The 21,132-nt window shown below is 41.8% G+C and overlaps 4 protein-coding genes across 4 annotated transcripts; all 4 read left to right on the top strand.

Annotated features, from left to right (window-relative positions):
* The first annotated feature begins 463 nt into the window (after positions 1-463).
* On the top strand, positions 464-1,699 carry si:ch73-389b16.1 (uncharacterized). The gene is made up of 2 exons (XM_053853505.1): positions 464-676; positions 741-1,699. Exons 1-2 carry the CDS (start codon positions 496-498, stop codon positions 956-958), a joined length of 399 nt encoding a protein of 132 aa, XP_053709480.1. The 5' UTR covers positions 464-495; the 3' UTR covers positions 959-1,699.
* A 4,954-nt stretch (positions 1,700-6,653) lies between these two features.
* On the top strand, positions 6,654-13,586 carry scinla (scinderin like a). Its single transcript, XM_053877189.1, has 17 exons — positions 6,654-6,789; positions 7,688-7,878; positions 7,962-8,116; positions 8,463-8,624; positions 8,683-8,832; positions 9,592-9,675; positions 9,739-9,865; positions 9,968-10,056; positions 10,171-10,386; positions 10,458-10,588; positions 10,806-10,896; positions 11,869-12,039; positions 12,115-12,289; positions 12,375-12,490; positions 12,579-12,656; positions 12,735-12,795; positions 12,868-13,586. The coding sequence occupies exons 2-17, from the start codon at positions 7,698-7,700 to the stop codon at positions 13,029-13,031; spliced, it is 2,151 nt and encodes a 716-aa protein (XP_053733164.1). The 5' UTR covers positions 6,654-6,789; positions 7,688-7,697; the 3' UTR covers positions 13,032-13,586.
* Positions 13,587-13,749: 163 nt separating this feature from the next.
* On the top strand, positions 13,750-16,254 carry zgc:109982 (uncharacterized protein LOC553564 homolog). Its single transcript, XM_053877201.1, has 6 exons — positions 13,750-13,926; positions 14,246-14,407; positions 14,666-14,845; positions 14,911-15,004; positions 15,095-15,278; positions 15,885-16,254. The coding sequence occupies exons 1-6, from the start codon at positions 13,830-13,832 to the stop codon at positions 16,119-16,121; spliced, it is 954 nt and encodes a 317-aa protein (XP_053733176.1). The 5' UTR covers positions 13,750-13,829; the 3' UTR covers positions 16,122-16,254.
* A 613-nt stretch (positions 16,255-16,867) lies between these two features.
* On the top strand, positions 16,868-20,190 carry dr1 (down-regulator of transcription 1). The gene is made up of 3 exons (XM_053877215.1): positions 16,868-17,559; positions 17,639-17,802; positions 19,257-20,190. The coding sequence occupies exons 1-3, from the start codon at positions 17,340-17,342 to the stop codon at positions 19,398-19,400; spliced, it is 528 nt and encodes a 175-aa protein (XP_053733190.1). The 5' UTR covers positions 16,868-17,339; the 3' UTR covers positions 19,401-20,190.
* Positions 20,191-21,132: the final 942 nt, after the last annotated feature.

Here is a 21,132-nt window from a genome sequence, read left to right as displayed (position 1 = left end):
ATTCTAATTATGAAATTTGAAGAAAACGAACTGAACCTGAAGTGTGGGGTTCAAAACAGTAACAAACTGTGATCAGCAGTCGCTAAAATGTCTGCTTCAGTGTTCTTTGAAGCTGCACATTCTCATCCGTCTGCTCTCAGTATAGAAGCGTGAAGAAGTCTTATCTGGAAAGCCTTCCTCTGGAGGTCTTGTGACTTCCAATTGTATCGCTGTGCACTGAGAGTCCACTGTACGCCGATGACTCCCAGGCATGTGCTGTGGTTCTGGCCTATAAAAAGCAAAATATTAGCAGCAGTGGAGAACATTCACAAACAAGACAGCGAGTCTTGTTGATCCTCTCTCTACTCAAGGCTCCGGGTTGGGAACATCAGCAGACATAAGAATTCGTCTCGGAGTCCGATCCTTGCCTTTGACGCAGCTCCCTGTGGTTGTTGCGGAGCAAAACAGTCCTTACGTAGTCTGATTTCCAAGCTGGTTAGATACTGATCAGGGGACATGAGTCAGTTTCGGGGTGAGCTCACTCAGAGGGAGCAGCAGTTGCTGAAGATACGCCGCGACAGTGACACCAAAGCTGCCGAGCTTGCAAAGATGGAGAAGATGCTTCAGCAGACCAAGGACATGATGGACAAGAAGACAGACACTGGATCTGGGAGTTTGGACCTCCAGGACAACATGGGTAAGTGAGATTATATCTTGTTCATTTTTCGAAAAGACAGTAAGATATAATTTTGGCGTTATAGTGGAGGATCTGGAGGAGAAGGTGCGCTCCAGCCGGAGATACAGAAGAAGCTCCCTCCACCACACACAGATGCTGGAGAGTCAGATGAAAACAGTGAGAGGGGAACTGGTAGGAACGCTGGACCACCTGCAGGAGCTGAGGAACGTTCTCCGCCGCTCTCAGCAGAAGGCAGAGGAGCGCAAAGCTGCCATGGAGAAGTTGGCAGCGGGTCTTCGGTGAACCTTCTAGATCTCGTACCCTTCGGCGTACCACCTCAAGAATATGTGGGGTATCATGAGGTGAAAGTGAAAACAAAGTACAGTTTGGAACATTGATTTTATTTCAACAAGCATCAGTAGTAGTAGTAGTTAATTGCTTGTAAAAAAATGATTTATAATAAAAAGTGTTGAACCTACAGGTACTTTTAAATAGTGACTCAGCAATTTTCAGTGAGAGTGAAAAAACTGTCTTCTAAAATACAAAACATTTGAGTCAAGTTGATGAATACAAATGCCCTTATTGACATGGCACCTCTATATCCTAATTCATGTTGGAGGCATCTTTGCATGCGAAAGAGGGCGTTTTGGTCGCCAAAGGCAAACAAACACATTTTTTGTGTTGCTACTGTGCTTGCGTGTAGCCCGCTGCTTTCCAAACATTTATTTGCACAAATTAGTTTAGCTCAGAAAAGCTTTTTTTTTTTTTAAGAAAAGACAAATTCACACTGTTTAACACAATAAACATTTCTGATCTTCCTATGCATTTGAATGATTTTAACTCAAATGTGTACAAATTTTACAAATCCAATTGTTTAGATCCTGTGATAGTACTTAAATGTCTCCGTCACCACATTTTATTCTTGAGATGAATGTCCTCCTTTATGCTTTTCATTTGTGTACTTCAAAATTGTTGAATAATATTTGCTAAATTACAATTGTACAAACCTGTAAAAAAGATGAACATTGTACAAATAAATATATAAATGAGGCACAGTCTGTTTTGACCTTCAGGGGTCGACTGTGTGTTTCCTGAAGTCAAGCTTCTCAAACTGTTGTCTGTTATCACTCTTTTGCTGACCACAATACGATCACATTCTGTGCATCATGCAGGAAGGTCAGTGAGTGGAGCTTCGGGGTGACAGTGGTCTCTACAGAACAACTGACTGTTGCTTATGCCTTTGTCTTTGACATCTGCAGCAGAATAATGCCCAGTTATGGATAATGATAATGATGATAAGTTGAACAGTCCCAGACTTAGGTGCAATTTCCTCACTGAGCACATTCTTCCCAAGTGCTGTTTATCCAGCAACAATACAATACAAGCAGGTGAAAGCACATTGCCACATTAAATCCCTCATTCTATAAAATCCTGGCTAAAAAGGTGAGTTTTTGAAAGCAGTTTAAAAACAGGAAGTGAGGAGGTGATCTTCATAGCTTTGGGGCAACAACTCAAAAGGCCCAGTCACCCCTTGACCTTATTCGAGTGACTAGCAGCAGCTGATTGGCAGACCTCAGGGACATTGATGGGTTGTGCCGCTGGAGCAGGTCACAGAGGCTGGGTGGGGAGAGGCCATGGAGGCATTTCAACACAAACACAAGGAATTTGAAATCGGATTGTATAATGCACAGGAAGCCAGAGCAGAGACGACAGGATGCGTGTACCTTAGTTAGACGGGCAGAAGCATCCTGTGCCGGATATAAGCGGGCGAGAGAGAGGTATGGCTGGCTATCATTTATCTCATTCACTCTGTCCAACCCCATCCATTGACTTTCATGCTCAGTATCTTTTAACTCTTCCAAGTTCAGAATCAGAATCAGAATAGAATTTATTGCCATGGTCAGTGGGGGTCCCACCAACAAGGAAAGTGCTTCGAAATAAAGTGCTGTTAATAATAAAATAAAATAAAATAACAACGGCTGATCACAAATTTAACAGTCTGGTGGCTGGGGGCAAAAGTTCTCATAAGTCATTGCATATGACTAACTCCCAGAATATAGTGTGTGGTGGATGATGTGCAAATGCTAGAGAAGCTGTTTGATGATGCTGCCAAAAAAAATGAGGATCTGATGCGTGAATACATTTTTCACTTTAACCTTCTCAGCAGCAGATGGCGCTAAATACACATCACATTTACATTCGAATTTCCCATCAATTTGAAAGACTGAAACACAAATTCAAACAAATAAATTGTGCTCCTCACCATCAATGCCATCGTTCATAGTGGCACAGCAAGGAAGTGAGTCGCCTTCCTGACAAGGTCATATCTGCTGCTCGAAAAGTAAGAGCGGTTTTAACTGTGAGATTTACCTTGGAATTTAGTGCCGCCTGCAGGCTAATAGCCTGAAGTGAATTGAAATGTACTGGTACTGGTAATATTAGATGGACGTTTTAAGACTGCATGGATGAACACTGGAATTCTGAAATTTGATGTGTGCGGTTAAAAGTATCTTTTAGGGGACTAATGTGTGTGTGTGTGTGTGTGTGTGTCTGCTTTTGAGTCTTTAAAGGCTTCTATTCTGCCCAGTCAGGTACACCTTTTTCCGCGGGCACGTCCTCGCGTGTGTACCGTGACGGCAATGTGTTTTCACTTCCTTTCTTCCTGAATAATATATAACAAATCATTTCCCATTACTCGTGCTGCTTCCATAAACAGTGACCTCAATGCACAAACGACTACATACTTTGGGGCATCTGTTGATGGCATGTCATTGGTGGCAAAAAGGTTTACCGGTAGATCGGGTGAGGACATAGACAGAATGACGTCTTCCATTCATAGACGCCTTCTGTTCGGGACAACTGTGCAGTCTTTAGGTATTTCATCGGCCTATTTTTGTTTTTTATGTTTTTGACAATTGAAAGCAGGGCATTACATATGAGCGTAGGGTGCAGCACGTTTGTCCTTTCTTTCCTTGGTTGTGTATGCAATGACTAAAGCTTCTCTCACAGAGGGTCCAAACTAAACCAAGCAGGTCGTGATCAAAGAAGCATATTGAAGTCGTGTGAAAATATGTGAAGCATTGAAAGAACTGTAGCAGTGCATTATGGGGCTCAAAATATCAGCATTTGTCTGACGGCCCATTGATACAGACATGAAATCATGTAACTATTTTGCATTCTGCATTTTGGAGAACAGTTGGGTTGCTGATATGTTTTGTCCCTTGTAGCAAATCTTAGAAGCAAGGTGAGAGATGATATGTTTAGGATGTCACAGGCCAGTAGCCACTCTCTGATTTGAGTCTTCTGTGTGCTGACACTATCTCTTTATTGCTTCAAAGCTGAGATTCAGTCTTAGATCAAGACAAGACATTTCACTCAGTGTTGCTCCTCAAGCAAGGGTAGCTCTGCCAAACTCGAATGAGGCTCACTCCTGTTGTGCCGGCACAGTTGCTGGCGTCCACTACAGTAACATTCTGGTTATCCATGGCATCTGAACAGTTTCTCATTGGAACAAACAAGCCTGAACAAGGTTGAGAAATCATTTTAGCTGAGAAAACAGACATTCAGGAAACAGACTTCAGTCAAGTCAGAGCTGTCTGTGATATGACTGCCTGCCATATATGAACAAAAAGAACCAGTGACAAATTAAATATGTTTCATTTTAACAGTTTAAGTTCCTGTTCTATTTTACTACTTGAATTCATTTTTGGTGAGCAGCAAATATCCAGTCACGTTGAGTATACATGTGTATACAGTATATGTAGTACTGAAGTTCTAGCAACTGTTCCAGAAAAGTGTTGTGATGATGATCCAACAGAAAGTTATCTTATTTGGAGAGATTCTTTGGATTGGCGAAGCCTGTGGTAAATGACTGTACCACGGCGCTGCAAGCACTGTGTTATGGTGGAAGTGTTTACTAAGATCATATTGATATAGCACTCAAGCACGACTCAAGCATTCTGCCATCTTCAGTGTGTTGCTGATTCCTCCCTCTAATTAGACATCAGTATACCCTCCTGGTATCCTGCCCTTTCCAAATGATCCAACAACCCGGTTGCATTATTATTATTATTATTATTATTATTGTTGTTGTTGTTGTTGTTGTTGTTGTTGTTGCTATTATTATTATTATTATTATTGTTAATACTAGTAGCAGATGTATTAATAGTAACAACAATCATCATAAATGTTATTAAAGTAATAAACGACAAGGTGTGGAGTGGCACTGGCGCTGAAACATTTTTGTTTAACTGCAAGAAACCGGTTGGTTTACATGTAAATGATGACTCTCATTTTACACCTGTTGGGTACCTGTCACAGTCAACGCCCTTTGACTGGCTCAAAATGTGCAACGATCAAACTGCCATACCAAGTCACTGCAAACACAAAAATATCTGTGTTGTGAAGTAATTGCAAGTCAAAAGAGGTAAATTAAAGTAAATGGATTTTGAATTTGAGTTATTATGTTGCTTTGCACGGTTTGTGTTGCTAACATCTAATACAGCTAATACATCAAAAGAGCTGCGCTTCAGTCTGTTCTTTTCAATCTCTGTGTCATGTAAGAAGAAATATTGACAGAATTGTATTCAGTGGATCAATTCAGAAGCAAAGTGATATAATCATCTCATATAACATGTCAAGTAATGCTTGATATGTTTTTTAATGTATCAGAAAATTGAAATACACATTCATTGAAATAAGCACCGATGATGATGTCGATCCATCTAACTGAGATAAAAGCCACGCATCACTGACCTGCAATTCAACCATGCAAAGCAGCAATATCTTTCCAACCTCATTCCATATTCCTCTCAGGTCACTAAGTTTCCTGCTTGTATCCCTCGCCAATCCCGTTTGCAAAAAAAAAAAAAAAAGAAAGAAAATTTTATTAAAGCTAGCAAATGATGACGATGATGCTTTATGATACACGTGTTTTTAAAGGGATCTGAATGCATGGCGAGATGCAAGAGTGTTGGGTGTGGTCACAACTTTATGTCACGCGTACAGTTTTATAATATGATTTTAGACTCAAGAGACGATTATCCGAGTAAGAGGGAAGGATGATGATGTTCTCCACTTTGGCAAACTGACTCTGACCCTGGGTAAAGACCAAAGGCTCCCAACCACCCATTTATGAACCAGTTCTGAACAGGAAATTAAAACGTCTAAGAAGCATCTGAAAGCAATTTTCAGTCATGCATGTATTCATGCAGCGTGCGCTCTGCCTCCGCCAGGAAGAAGAAGCCTTGATATCAAATTTGTGAAAGCAACTGCGATGCTCGCGATCTTCTCCACCAAGGGCTTCACTGGTCTTCCATTGTCGGTTGTGACAGCAGCTTGTCTCCATTGTACTTATGCAATAACTCGAGCTGGAACAAGTAATCTGTTGGCTGCTTGCGCACATTTTTCATGTTGGAATTGTGGGTGTGCCGGAATCTGTGCCCACTTGTCTTTGTGGAGACACAGGGGACGGGGATTACAGGGGTTGAGCGCACGCTACACAATAAGGCAGAATGTGCTGATGCTGCAAGACGTGATGAAGCATTCCCCAACCTGAGGTGACTGCTGGAGCTCACAGGAGATATTTGGGTCCTTCTTTTCTGTCAGACTGCCAAGCTGGTGGCGGCTCCCTGCTTCCTGCAGCAGACCATACTGAAGGATGGCCCATCGATAGGACCACAGAACATCACAGAGAAACTGCTGCGGTGCTCATGCACATGGTGAACATGCAAGAGTGCACATGCAAAAGTTGGACACAAAGTTTCTTCTTGTATTAGTTATTTTCAAAGCGTGGAAAAACGCTGTCATCTGGCTCCGTCATGAAAACTGTACTTAGTTTCCGGTTTCAGTCTTGTCTGGAGTCGTCCAGATGTCCATCACCTGTTGGCCAGCGTTCAAACTCATCCCAGGAGGCAGGTGAAGGGTTAACGTGTGCGATTCCTATTGAAGCAGGCATCGTTGCATAAGGTGTTTGTGGATGACCGGTGTTGTGTGACGGTGGTTTGGGTTGTGGACACGCCCCGGTTGGTGGCCCAGCAGGCTATAATAGGAGAGACGAGGGCGCTGTCTGCCGCGGTGTGTTCCGGAAGAGCAGCAGCGCAAGCCTCCACTCACCTGTATCACCTCCTCGGCAGGTAAAAGCTTTCTTCTACGTGTTTCGGGAAACAACAGATCGTGTTTGAATTGTCATTTAGTGCGCACGTGCGGGACTTCTTCGATTGTTTCGATCGACTTTCGAAAAGATGCACATTTTCACGTTGTTTTGAAATTACTTGAGTCATTTATTTTTACCGTAAAAAAAAAAAAAATTACCAGCAGCAACATCGGTGCGGGAAGTGAAAAAAACTGCAGGTCGTCGAGTTTTCCTTTGCCTCTTAAATAGCCTGAAGAACAGGTTTATTGCAGACACTCGAATTGATCATTGCTGTTGCTGTAGCACACCGTCAAAAACAAGTACAGGTTTCAGAAAAGCTCGGACCAGTGTAGAAATACTGATCTAACACAATAAAGGGCTTTTTGTGAAGCTATATGATAATTGAGAAAAAAATAAATGAATGTAAATGAGAACAAAAAAGATAACTAATCACGTTTTGTATTTTTAGGGTGATATTTTTGATTCAATTGACTATTTATTCATTCAACACTGCAAACTGACTTTACTTCTTACAATGAGTCCAAATAACTGTGGCATAAATTTGAATGTAATGTTATTGAAAGTTACAAATCATTCCAGTTGCATTGCATTACTTTGATGTAAAATGTACAAAAATTCAGCCAAAAAAGTATACATTCAGTTGATTTTTGCCTGTGTTAAATTAAAGGTGGATGGACAACTTTTATGTCGAAGTTCTTTTAGCTGCGTGAAAAATATCCTAATTATATTTTTTCTTTAATCTAATGATTCATAATCCACTTAATTTCAAGTCATACTGACCTTAAGGGTGCCACAGCGCAAAGTGCATGTTGAATGAGCCGTCCAAACATTGTTTGACTTGTGACTCTGAAGTTAATTTATGTGTGTCTCCACTCTAGAACCAGCAGAATGGCATACCACCCTGAGTTTCAGATGGCAGGAAAGAAACCTGGCCTGCAGGTGTGGCGGGTGGAGAAAATGGATTTCAAAGCGGTGAAGTGTCAGTTCTATGGGAAATTCTACAATGGTGATACTTACATCGTTCTCAAAACCCACTCCCATTGCTCTTACAACATCCACGCCTGGATAGGTAAACACAACCTGATGGTTTGGAAACTTTGTGTGGTGTGAAAGTCTTGTGATTCATTCTCCATGTCATCTGTGCTCATATAGGAGAGCAGGCTTCCCAGGATGAGCGAGGGGCTGTTGCTATATTCATGACTCAGATGGACGACTACCTTAACGGAGTCCCCGTACAGTTCACGGAATATCAGGGCAAAGAGTCTGAAGAGTTTCAAAGCTACTTCAAGCATGGCGTCGTCTACATGGTGACTGGACCATTATTATATTTGAAAAAGTTGCCCCTGAGTTCAGTTGAAACCAAAGTGGGGGATTACTTTATCCGCTACCACTTATGACGTCTTTCATGGCCCAATGCCATGCACTACTCTGATAAGTCCATTTCCTTCATATCTGTAATCGTCCTCTCTTCACCTATCTTACCTCAGCTCATCCATCATCTCATTATCCGCATTATTTACCCCTTTCTTTCCATCCTGTTTCTTCTGGATCTATCTTTTTGAGTCACTGCTCACTTAATTCGCTGCTTGATGAGTTTACATTTGACCCAGATCTAATTTGTATGCTGAGTGATATCACTGTCTTACTTTTCAGACAGGAGGAGTTTCGTCTGGATTTAACCATGTGGAACCAAACGTTTGTGACATCATGCGTCTTCTGCATGTGAAAGGTCGCCACCGGATCAGGGCGACTGAAAAGCCTCTGAACTGGGACCAGTTCAACACAGGCGACAGCTTCATCATCGAGCTGAAGAAGGTATTGTGAATTGAGTCCATTTAGAGTCATGAGATTCTTACAATGTCTGTGTGTGCAGGACATCTACCTCTGGTATGGCTGTGAGAGCAACCCCTTTGAACGGATTAAGGCTTCTGAGATAGCCATCGACATCAGAGACCTGGAGAGGATGGGTCGCTCTGAATTGCATTTCATCTGCGAAGGCAAAGAGCCAGATGCTGTCATTGCGGTACTGATCTTGTTGAAGTAATCTCCCCTTCAACCTGTGTTTCATCCAGGGGTGGGATTTGATTAAAATATGTATACAATTAATTAGAGGTTTTATTGATACCAGAGATATTATTTGATACCAGAATAATCAAATACAAATTGAATCTGCACACATAAGGCGGAGCACAAAAGAGCTTTGTCTTTGTTTCTTAGAAATAAATGAATAAATGGATAACTTTCCCTCAGCTCAATCTCACTTAGTCTCCCTTATGATGGAGGTTTATACTTCGGCATCACGTTGTATTACAGTATATGGTGCACCTGGAATTGGTGCACTAAAAAATGATTAAAAATGAATAGTTTTTTGGCCTCAAATAAGTAATTGATTGAAATCAATCTCTTTAAAACGTGCCTTCACTTAAACGTCTTTCTAGCAGTGTTGTCATAGATCTGAACTCAAGTACAAGTGAAGGCAAAACCTGGGTTTAGAAAGCAAATGTGAACAATTCTTCCCCTCTCAAAATTCAAAAACTCTTCATCCGAGATGGGTGCTGCGTGGCCAGTCTGTTGATTATGATCAAATAAAATGACTCTTCCTGACCCAAGTACCAATGTTTAAATGCTATGCTTTTTTTTTTTACGAAAACCAGCAGCAGTCTGTATAGGATTACAGAGGTACTTGTTTTAAACTAGTTCCCAGGCTGCCCCAAAAAACTTTTCTACATGGGAAAACTGAATGGATTTTATTGACTTTGTTTGTTTCCCTTTGCTCTGAAAGGTGCTTGGACCCAAACCCAGTCTGCCGCCAGCGAGCTGTGACGAAGTTGCTGATCGGTTCCACAAGAAGGCTTCTCTCCACATGGTACTCAGATTTAATTCCTTGACTTTGACAATTCTCTCTGAAATTTGTATGTTCTTCTTTTAGGTCTCCAGTGATTCAGGTGGCATGACCACGACCTTGGTGGCCAATTGCAACCCATTCAAGCAAAACATGCTCAACCCGAATGATTGCTATGTTCTGGACAGCCCAAGCAGGTTATTTGTCTGGAAAGGTATCAAATCTCTCCTCTATGTGTGAAACAGATTAAACCTACATTCTATGAAAGCAGTGTGGCATTTGCCATAAAGTGTCTTAAACAAGTGTGCTCTTGCAGGAAAGCAAGCAAGTCAAGAGGAGCGCAAGGCTGCACTGAGAACTGCCCAAGCTTTCATCAAGAAGAACAATTACCCTGAAAATACTCCGGTGAAACACTTAGTTTCATCACAGTGCCGATTTGTTTCGTGGCGAAGAGTGCTGATGCAACCACAGGAAGGTGGTCATTATCTTGAACTTCATTGATGTATTTTCTCCCTACAGGTCACGTTGATGCCACAAGGATGTGAGAGCGCCCTATTCAAGCAGTACTTCCCCAGTTGGCTGGATAAAGATGAGAGCACTGGCCCGACCAAAGCTTACACCATCGGCTCCATCGCCAAAGTGGAGCAGGTCCCCTTTGATGCGAGTCAACTGCACAGCAACAAGCAGATGGCTGCTCATCATGGAATGGTGGATGATGGTTCAGGGACTGTCCAGGTTTGTTAATTTGTTTTTGTTTTTTTAAATAAGACAAGACTGAGAGGTGACTGACCTTTGGGTGTCTGCAGATCTGGCGTGTGGAAGGCTGCGATAAAGTGCCTGTGGACCCAAAAATGTATGGGCAGTTCTTTGGAGGAGACAGCTACCTGATCCGCTACAGCTACAATGACGGAACCCCAAAATATGTCATCTACATGTGGTTAGTGCGAGTCAAAGCCTATGGTGACGCTTCTTTCCACCACTTCCAACTTCACCTTTTATATAAACCAATTTAAATATACTGTACAAATATTATAAATACAGTAATCTGGTTTCCATTTTAGCTTTACTATAACCCAAGCTCATGCTGAGGTTCACTCACTGTATAGCTGTGCATTAAAACTATGACCTGGAAAACTCTGTTTTATTCTTCAAAGGCAAGGGCTGAAATGCAGCCTGGATGAAAGAGGTGGATCAGCGATCCTGGCTGTCGCTATGGATGATGAGTTGGGCGGAGTCGCTACGCAAGTAAGGCATTTTGCACGAAAACCGACTGACAAGTCAAACTCGGTCACTCTGTTGGTGTCATGTAGGTTATAAATGAGAGGTGACATAGAAGGTCTGGGGTTTGGGATGGTTCTGTAAGTATGCAGAAAACGGTGCGACACACTGGTGTGCTGCGGCAGACTGTCTGGTGTGCGGTGGGAAATGATCCAATTTCACCTAAAGATAAAGTCGGGGGATATGATGACATTAAATCATGGATATTTCAAACGTGCTAGCGATCTACCAACGTGAGGAGATTACACTGAATTGGTCACATTCTTTCTATACACTGCAGATCTATGCTTGATGTGTGCTCCTCTTCCCCCACACTCACAGCAAAGAAGCTGGTCAAATGCCTAACTTGTTGTTGTTGTTTTTAAACTTCACCACACACCTTCATTGCAGAATGATGGAGTGTTTCTTGTCGGACACGTGACGCCAAAGACTGTCTGCACCATAGAGCTGACGCTAAAAACAACAAAAACTATCTACAAAACTGTTTTGTAGACGATCAAAGTTTGCTCCCTGATTAAAAAGTTGGCTAAAAACTAAACGCAGAACCAAATAAAAACAAAATGTGAAGAGAGAATCACTGTTATGAAGCTGAAGCAAACTAATGTCATGTTATATGTTGTTTGATTGTATATTGATCTATTTTATATAAGGAAGTGTAAATGTTAAAAGCAATTGCAGGGTTTTTTTTTCAATTAATTATATAACCTAGCCTTGCATGGATCTTGTGGGACTCCTCTGTCAGTTGAACTATATTTACAGTACATAACATGGTGTGTCTGTGGTTTCAGAGGAAGGATTTTTGTGCTCATGCAGAGTTTTAGCAAACACTGGATTAGATTTAAAGGCCCCGCCTACTGTAAATCACCTCCGCTTTGATGTATTTGGGTGGCATTGACGTTTATTTAGGTGTGTTTAATTTATCATTGCCTTTTTAAACAGGTCCGAGTGATTCAGGGTCATGAACCCCCGCACCTTTTGTCGATATTCAAAGACAAGCCTTTGATCGTTTACCTGGGCGGAACGTCCCGCAAGCTGGGCGAGAGCAAGCCAAGTAGCACCCGCCTCTTTCACATCCGCATGAAGTCCAACAAACGCTGCTATGCTGTGGAGGTCAGTGCTTGTTGAGACTGCATCTAGCATGATGACTGTGGTTCGGAGGATTCACTTCTCCCCTGCAATCCTCAGGTGCTTTCTGATTCCGCAAACCTCAACACCAACGATGTTTTTGTGCTGAAGTCACCTGAATTCAATTGCCTTTGGAAAGGAAAGGGATCCAAACCAGAAGAAATGTCTGCAGCCAAGTTTGTGGCCAGTGTGCTTGGAGGGAGTTTCACTGAGATCTCTGAAAATAAGGAGCCAGGTATGTGCCATAAACTAATACCAAGTTCCTTGATCGTCAAAATATTTTCAGTGTGTCACAATGTTGTCACTTCGATTGTTTTCAGCGGCTCTCTGGGCTGCACTGGGTGGGAAAAAAAGTTACCAAACTTCCCCAATGCTGCAGAACACACTCAGGCCTCCAAGACTCTTCGGTTGCTCAAACAAGACTGGCAGAACAATTGTACGTATTCAGGAGGGGATTGTGATGCATAAATCATGCAAAAAAGTCCACCGCAAATGTTTGACGTGGTGACTCGTGTTCATCCTAGGCAGTGGAGATTGCTGGTGACTTTACCCAGAGGGATTTGGCGCCCGATGATGTGATGATTCTGGACGCTTGGGATCAAGTCAGTTTTGTTTTTATGTTAATGAACAAGACAACTTTTGAAAAATGTTAACTTCCAAACACGGCGTTCTTCAATCAGATCTTTGTTTGGGTCGGGAAAGATTCCAACGATTGCGAGAAGTCTGAATCCTTCAGGATCGGTAAAAATATACACAACTCTGGTTGACCAAGGTGCTAACTAGAGCACGGCCAATGACATGTTCTCCTTTCAGCCAAAGAGTACGTGGACGTCGACCCTGCTGGACGTCAAGACATCCCTGTTACCACCATCAAGCAGGGAGAGGAGCCGCCCTCCTTCACTGGCTGGTTCCACGCTTGGGATTCCAAGATGTGGGAAAAGGATCCGTTCTCCTCCTTGCTCGCCCGTTTTCAATAGTTTTCTTAATTATCAACCAAGCAAAAGCAACTTACCATTATATGCATTCACTTACTGTCTTTCTTGCTATTATTATCCTGCATTATACTTTGAGCTCCAGATATCAAGGTCTCGTATTTAGTAACATTTAACATGCCATCTACTCAAGCGCAACAATTAGCATCCTTTTTTGACGATTTCAAGTGAATGACAAGTCATGAAGTTCAGATTTATACCGTAGTTATGTAATAAAATGAAGTGGACTCTGATGATACAGCCAAATAGAATTAGTGCAAGTAAAAGTGTAAGCATGGAAATGCATTTGTGCTTATATGGGTTTAAGGAGAAGTTTTGTATGAAGAGATGAAAGTGGTGGATTATTTAGTAGGCACATGATGTTAAGGAAGAAAATCCGCAAATCTATTTCTGTAGTGTTAATCTTGACATATTCATAGCAGAATAAATAGCAATAAAATATATTTGTTTCTAATGTAGAGATATGAATACCGTTGGTGTCTCTTTTCTAAGTGCTCTGACTTAAATAGCAACTTGTCATGCTAATAAATAAACATTGACTTCCACAAAAGTTGTTCATGTCTGGCCCTTGTGTCTCTGATGAATCTTAGCCACGTTTTAGATATGATTTACCACAGGAATGAACCCCGCTCTAAATCTTCCTGCACCAAGCACAGCACTGACTGGTAATCTTCAGGCTTCTGCTGAGTTGCAGAAGTCTGGATTATCAAGAGGATTTAAAGGAGTGTTCAACCCTGTTACGTCTTGTCTTTTTGGCAACAGTTGAAACTAGAAAAACTTAGAATGAATCAGAAAGTTGTTCTCATAACCGGATGTTCGTCTGGGATCGGTCTAGCCTTGGCTGTCCGTCTAGCAAAGGATGACAAGAAGAGATTCATGGGTAATATCAAAAGTTTTTGTTTTCGCTTCCCTGTTTTGATTGTTTCTTGTGTAACACTTTAAGTCAAATTGGAATACTGTGTGGTTGCTGAGGGAGCCTTAAAATGTTTTATGTCAACTCTTGCAGTTGGCAAAGGGACATGACAAAATTGGATTTCATTTTAGGCCAAATGTGAAATGTGTGAAATCTCACCGGATCTGATATTGGACCCCTTTAAACACACACTCTTTACTACTGATTGACTTCATAAGACCAGAAGAAATATTTACAGTTACTGGTTCATTTCTGATACAATAAAGTGAGTGTTGATTTGCTTCAGTCTATGCCACCATGAGGAACCTGAGCAAAGGCGAGGCCCTGGTCGAGGCGGCAGGCCGGACCCTGGGCAGAACTCTGGAGATAAAACAGCTGGATGTTTGTGATGGAGAGTCCATCAAAGCCTGTGTGGACAGCCTGCCCGAGCGTCGGGTGGATATTTTGAGTAAGTGTTGTTAACAATCTGACTCAGTATGTCGTACTTGCACTGAAATGAGGAAGACAGGGTGATGAAATAGCAGTGGGGTCTTCTGTGTTTGTTTTGTGAGTCTCCAGCAGGTGAGTGAAATGAAGAGTAAGGTTCATCTTACACTCATCCCTGAATTTATCATCTCATAAAATAACTTGGTCAAATATTATTGTTTCAATTATAGTAATACATTTTGCTCTCTTTGTGTGTTGCACTTTCACCTGCCTGATAAAGTCAGTAATGCTGGGATGGGTATGATCGGACCAATCGAGTGTCAGTCCATGGAAGAGATGAAGACTGTCATGGATACCAACTTTTTTGGGCTTGTGAGGTTGTTGAAGGAGCTTTTACCTGACATGAAGAAGAGGAAGAAAGGTCACATTGTGGTCATCAGCAGTGTGATGGGCATACAAGGTGACGGTCAGAAAATTGCAGAACCATGTGTCTACATCCAGAGCCACGTTCACACTCTCTTTCAGGAATTTTATTCAATGATGTCTACGCTGCATCCAAGTTCGCAGTGGAGGGCTTCTGTGAAAGCTTGGCCGTCCAGGCCCTGAGATTTAATCTCAAGTAAGTGTTTGACATTCATCTGCATTGGAATTGGTTTTAGAAATGACTGTTAACTTGTATCAAAACAACATTTCATTTATACCTCTGTAGCATCAGCCTGATCGAGCCAGGTCCAGTGATAACTGAGTTTGAACGGAAAGTGTATGAGGAGGGTCTGAAGACGGATCTCACCAACGCAGACAAAGTCACAGCTGACATGTTCACCAACATCTACTTGAAGAACTACAGTCAAATTTTTGAAACTCTGGGTCAGAGCCCTGACGACATCGCAGAGGTAACCTTGCCACAACAGGGAGCGATCATCTGCTCGGCCCATGAGATTGGGGAGTCTATCGGGAGATCAAAGTTATTTTCTGGTCCACTATACCTCATGCCCTGGATCACACATATGCTGTACCTCAATTTAATTATAAGTAATGATGTGAGCGACTTTGTTTGTCATAGAATTTACGATTTATTTACTTGTGAAAATACGTAATTATTTGGAAAGTCACATGTATGACTACTCTGACGCTAAGACAGTTGCTAAAGGTACTAAACTATCAAAGGTTGAAGGTAGCAAACATTAGCTGACATTGTTAAACACTTACCCTGTAGAGCTTGTATCACATGCTGGGACGAGTAGTTCGCTACTACATCACACTAAACCCAAAGTCACTTTTGATGTTGGTCTCATGGCATTAGAATGTGTCTTTCAAATTCAGACATCTCTTGTGAGATGCATGGCATATTTCAAGCTCGATCAGAAAATAACTTTTATCTCTCGGTTTACTTACAGCCCATGAGATCGAAGGAGATGGGCGTGACTCAGGCTCCCCTTAGTGTCTTGTCAGGTATTCTGCGTTGAACTGTGACAGCAATGTTTTTTCTTCCCATTCAGCATACACTTAAGATCATCACAATGGACAATCCACCGTTCCGTCACCAGACCAACACTCTTTACACCCCCATGACCACACTCAAGTACGCCGACCCCAACGGTGACCTCCCAATCGACACATTTTACAAAATGGTATTTGAGCATGATAAAGTTTTCAACGCCAGCCTCAACTTTCTGAAGCTTCTTCGCTGGAGAAGTCGGAAGAGCTTCACCTTGGAGAAAGACAAGAGCAACTAAGCGCACCTTTGTTGTGTCCTATATAAACCATTGACTGGGCGTACGGTCCATTCATTAGAGGAGTTCCTTGTTACATGATAGCATGATGTAAGAACTCTTTTTGCAAGAAATAAAGTGTAATAGAACATAAATCACTGCAATGTTTTCAGAGTGTGTCTGTAAATTGGATTTTGTGCAGCTTATTTTTATAACCAAGAGTTAAACCTTAACAGCTGCTGGGTGGCGTGGCAGTGCATGTGTTTGCTGGCATCTCCAGTCAATGTACACCGTTGTTGTCAGAGATTTGCTGAACTTCTTTCCACCACTCAGGAGCATCTGGTGCTGTTTTCCTTGCTCAGCCCAACTCTGCTGTAAATTCTAACTCAATCGCCCACTCTGACAAATTTTACTTGTCAGGTCAGTTGGTATAACAGAGAAGGATCAATGAATAATCCCTATTAAACAGTTGTATAATATCCACTGATCCAGCCGATAAACCAGCCTACAACTAGTTACCATTAACTCATTGGTATGTCCCACACAAGTGAAAGAGAACTGTAAAGTGACACGGCATGTTCGTCCTGTTGGTCCAAGAATTCACCTTAGTGTACCAAACTCAACTTCAGCCACAGTTCAATAACCAAGGAGCATGATACGTTTTCAAATGAATGTGCACTTTACGCAATCAAAGCAAACATTCAGACTGTTTTCATAGCACACGTTAACTTCAGAGACATAATCTTCCCAGTTGTATTGCAAATCCAGATTTAAAGCGGGACTTACGAATGGAAGTGGTACGCTTTTCTCAACGGGCCGCTAGGTGGCGGTAAACAAAAGGACAGCTACTTCCTGCGCAGCTCCGGATCTGGATGTTAGGTGACATTACATCCGGTTGATTTTCGCCGATTTTTTTTAAAGGAAGACAGTTTTTGTATTATTTTTTTCTTTCCGGGGGGACGGTTGAAATGTTTGGCTGATTCCATCAGATAATTGGAGTGTTACCGGAACTCCCCCGGGGACTTGGTTTGGCCTTTCCCATCGAGGCTAGCCCATTGTTAGCCTAGCTTAGCTTTAGCCATGCTCTGCGCTTTCGTTTGCGACCAGGACTGTGGCTTTTCGGTGGACTACTACTGCTGCTAGCTGTTGCTGTGTGTTTGCCTCGCTTTCAACCCCCAGCTACTTTGACCGATATTTATCTTGCGTCGTGAGTCGGGGCTGTAATTTGGTGTGTTTGCCACTATGGCTTCTTCCTCTGGAAACGACGATGACCTCACCATCCCCAGAGCAGCGATCAACAAAATGATCAAGGAAACTCTCCCAAATGTGCGAGTGGCCAACGACGCCAGGGAACTAGTGGTGAACTGCTGCACTGAGTTTATACATCTGATCTCATCTGAAGCCAACGAGATCTGCAACAAGTCCGACAAGAAAACCATATCACCGGAGCATGTCATCAACGGTGAGTGCTGTCACTGCAAGAACCGCTGTGATGACACAACGCGTCTCATGCTGTTGCTGTTTTGCCTTTCGACCCGCAGCTTTGGAGAGTCTTGGTTTCGCGTCGTACATCACGGAGGTGAAGGATGTCCTGCAGGAGTGCAAAACTGTTGCACTGAAAAGAAGGAAGGCAAACTCCAGATTGGAGAACCTGGGCATCCCAGAGGAAGAGTTGCTCCGACAACAGCAGGAACTGTTTGCCAAGGTAAAGCGATGGGGATGTTTGTTTCAAGTTTGAGCGTATACCCCTCCGCATCTTACATTCCATTGCACAATGAACCAAACCAAGTAATATTCATTATACTGGCTATTTACGTGCAGTAAGTAGTGCACTGCAAAAATGGTTCATCTCTAAACTTTTTCTTGATGCGTATTAAGAAGCCCTGATGTGTAAATCACATTAATGTCTCTTCTTGAAATTATCAGTAATATTGCTATTAGTAGAAATGTATTAGTCATTGTTGAAGTTAAATATTTTTGTTAAAACCTCCTCATAGTTGTACACGGCAAGACCAATTAATTGGTGGTTCTATCCTACTAGTGAATATAATCTGTTTCTAGAATCATGGAATTATTGTGGATTTTCTGTATTTTTGCGGTTTACTTTGATCTTTGCACTGTTTGTATGTCTGCAAGTGAGGCTTACTGATTACTGCCGCCAAGGAGAGACTTTTCATCACGTTGGTTTTGTCTGTCTGTCCGTGTTCAAAATGTTATCTTATTTATGTTATGGGCGGATTTGGATTTAATTTTCTAGAAATATTGTTCCAAGTTAAAGGAATATAGAATAAATGATTCAATTTTGTGAGTGATCTGGCTCCATAAGTATAGATTATCTTATGAACTTTACAAACAGTTGGTAAAGAGTTTGACCGAAGATATGAATGTCCCCGGTTGTATCTCGGGTTATGGCACATGGGATCACTTTTAATTAGTGTTGATGTTTAAGTATGAGATGACCAATCAATTGCTAGGCTTTGATGACTAAATTAATGACCGTTGGCTGAGCGAAAATGCATACAAGTCATTGCTACTGTGAGGACTGTACCCACATTTATTTCTCATCAAAGGCTGAAAGAGCATATTTGTGCTAATTTTGTAAACAGCTGCTGCTTGTTTGATGGTGTCAGACTTGAAATCTAAGCAAGTAGTTGGTGCGGTTCAGTTTTTTTCTTTTACTTTGTCAGTGTTTTTTGCTGAAAAGTACTTTAAACATGTCCCTGTTAAAGGTGGTGGCGGCTTTGATTGAAGGCCAGGATGTAAAGGACACTTCAAATGTGTCAAGTTCTGGCTGTGTGGGGATGACACTGGGAAGTATAAATGACTCCATTACTGGCACAAATACAGAGTAGGGCTTATAAGAGTGTCTGTTTGGATACTGCTACATATGAACAGTTGCAATAACTAATGTTAAGTTAAATATTAGTCCAAACAGAAATAATGACAAATGAATTTGGTGCCTAGATCTTGAACATTTGATTCTTGAGTTGAATCTGTCATTGAAACATCTCAACTCAGAAGCACAAATTCAGAACCTCCTTTACTCATTTTGTGAAAACTGTGCTTGCAAAGTGCTACGTTTTCTTGTGTACATTTTCTGCTTGAAACATGGCCCACTGGTTTATCAAACACAAGTCTAAGAAGTCACTGTCTCTCCAGGCGCGCCAGCAGCAGGCCGAACTGGCCCAGCAGGAATGGTTGCAGATGCAGCAAGCCGCCCAGCAGGCACAGATGGCTGCATCTGCCAGTGCAGCCCAACAGGCAGGCTCCTCTCAGGATGAAGATGATGAGGATGACATGTGATCCAATGAACTCAAAACTTTACCAATTGTCATAAATGGAAACGTTTGGTACCAGAGTGTCTCAGTACTGTGATCCTCAGCAGGGAAGTCTGCTGTTCTTGTCACGTGGAATTATACGTTGGAACCGAGTGAGAACGACGAAGAGAGAACGACTGCAGGCTTAGATTCCAGCACCTGAACGTTATTTGGATCCAGTTGTCATTGAATCAGTCTTGTTAAACCTATCTTTACTTCCTTTGTTCATATTTGTTGATCTCTTGATCTTTTGTGGAAACTGTGAGGTCAAGTGATGAAACAGGAATTGTTGAATCCTGAACTACTTTCACAGCTTCTGACTGGTTGTTCCACACATTTGCTGCAGCTGGTCTTTTTTACATATGCTTTTCCTTTCATCCTGCTTGTGATGCATTTCATGACTTATGGGGGGGATAAATATTGGAATTGTATTTGTCAGCTAGAGTACATAGATTATTAGTTCAGCTTCTGAGTTATGTTATTTCTTTTTAACAACCCTCCTCAGTATTGCTGATAAGCACCAGGACATTTTGCCAGTAGAACCAAAGATGGAGGTCACATAGATGACTAATAGTTTTTTCTGCAAGCAATTCTTATTTCAGAGCACATGTGTGGGAAGAAGGTAATTAACCTCAGACTTTGTCAGTTTGAGTTTGACGTTCCGCTCACAGTATCAAGACTTTGCCATGAGCAGCGTAAAGACAACTAGAGTGACACACATGTACATACTATGACCTTGTTGTATTCTTTGAGCAATAAAGGAGATATGTTTTATAGTTTTTTGTGTGCTACCACTTTTCCTAAAATCTGGTGTCATTTCTGTCTTGCTATTTACCTACCCACTTTATATGGATGGATGAAGGAGGTTAGTACTAAATGGCCAGTGTTCCAGCTGCATGGATCTGTGCCTGCTAGAATCATTGTGTGATTAGCCAAGCTGTTCTTATGGAAATCCAGATAAATCATTTGCTAATCTCAACATGCTATATTTTATTCAGAATATCACATAGGACATGTGAAGTTTTTAAACTAAGAATTTGGGATTTTGAGGGAGAAAATGATGTAATTTCAAATTTGGTGGCAGCAGCAACAGGTAGGAAAAAGCTAACCATTTTGCATCGTCCCCTCTTGTTTTGACAACAGTATGGCAACAGCAGAGACCAGTGGAGTTTTGGGAAAGGCATGTTGTCTGATCAAGATTCTACTCAACAGTTGTCGGTCTGCACTGTTTTGTTGCTTCTCAGTTGGTAAAAGTCTGCTGTGACTGGTAGCAGGCCTTCTTCTAATAAATGCTGTCTGGGGTGTAGCATTGTCCTGCGGGAATATGTAAGGCCTCCCTGAAAAAAGACATCATGATAAGACCAAATGTTCCTCTAGAACCTCTGTGCACCTTTCAGCATTGATGATGCCTTTTCAAATGTTCATGCCATACTCTCAAGAGATGCAGGCAACCTGTTTCCAATCCATGTTTTCCAAAAACAATTTCACATTTTTATTTGTCTGTTTACACAGCAGACTTCAACTTTGCCTCTGTATGTTTCAAAAGAGCCCCAGGCCAGAACAGACGAAAGTTTGTGGACTTGATCTTTGTGCCATATTTACATTGGACACCACAGCGATATGTGTTCACAGTCATTTATTTCTGCAAGTTATCCTGAAGCGGTTATTTCTGTTGCAGAATCACGCCTGTTCTTATTGTCATCCAAAGTCCCAGGGGT

Source organism: Synchiropus splendidus, chromosome 1, assembly GCF_027744825.2.
Source record: "Synchiropus splendidus isolate RoL2022-P1 chromosome 1, RoL_Sspl_1.0, whole genome shotgun sequence".
NCBI classification, from domain to species: Eukaryota; Metazoa; Chordata; class Actinopteri; order Syngnathiformes; family Callionymidae; genus Synchiropus; species Synchiropus splendidus.
Note: the sequence above shows the minus strand (reverse complement) of the source record. Positions and strands in the feature narration are given on the sequence as shown.